This window comes from Penaeus monodon, chromosome 20 (genome assembly GCF_015228065.2).
Source record: "Penaeus monodon isolate SGIC_2016 chromosome 20, NSTDA_Pmon_1, whole genome shotgun sequence".
Taxonomy (NCBI): domain Eukaryota; kingdom Metazoa; phylum Arthropoda; class Malacostraca; order Decapoda; family Penaeidae; genus Penaeus; species Penaeus monodon.
The window spans coordinates 43,203,896-43,204,311 of record NC_051405.1 but is presented as its reverse complement, the minus strand read 5'-3'; the positions used below and the strand labels follow the sequence as shown (position 1 = coordinate 43,204,311).

At 45.9% G+C, this 416-nt stretch overlaps 1 protein-coding gene across 1 annotated transcript in view; it reads left to right on the top strand.

The window, feature by feature from the left end:
• The window catches only part of LOC119585850, a gene marked incomplete at its 5' end in the record, with an annotated part of 15,624 nt that overhangs the window by 13,917 nt on the left and 1,291 nt on the right, over nucleotides 1-416 (top strand). The window contains 1 exon segment of the mRNA XM_037934582.1: nucleotides 284-394. Within this exon segment, the coding sequence (XP_037790510.1) occupies nucleotides 284-394 (111 nt within the window).

Genomic DNA, 416 nt, shown 5'->3' with positions numbered 1-416 from the left:
CGTGCCAGCTTAGAAGGGTGATTGCCAGTTTTGAAAGTCTTCTTGAGACCTTTGCTACATTTTAATTATAATTTTGATTCCCGCATTACAAGACACTTTTCTCCATCACTTGCTATCAACAAGCAAAAAAAAAGTGATAAATCAGCGTGATATTTTGATTTTTAAAAAGTAATTCCAACCAACCGAGTAATCCACATGTCCAAGAGTAGTTCGCGTGTCTAAGAGTAATCCACGTGTCCAAGAGTAATCCACGTGTCCGAGAGTAATCCATGTGTCCCCGCAGGAGCACGGGATTCTGGATCTGACGGAGGAATTGACGGAGCGGATGAAAGGAAGGTCCTTCCCAGGGAAGATTCTCACTCTCGCTCGAACTCTCTGCGCCGCCTTCCTCGCCGTGAGTCCCCTGTGCTTTCCCC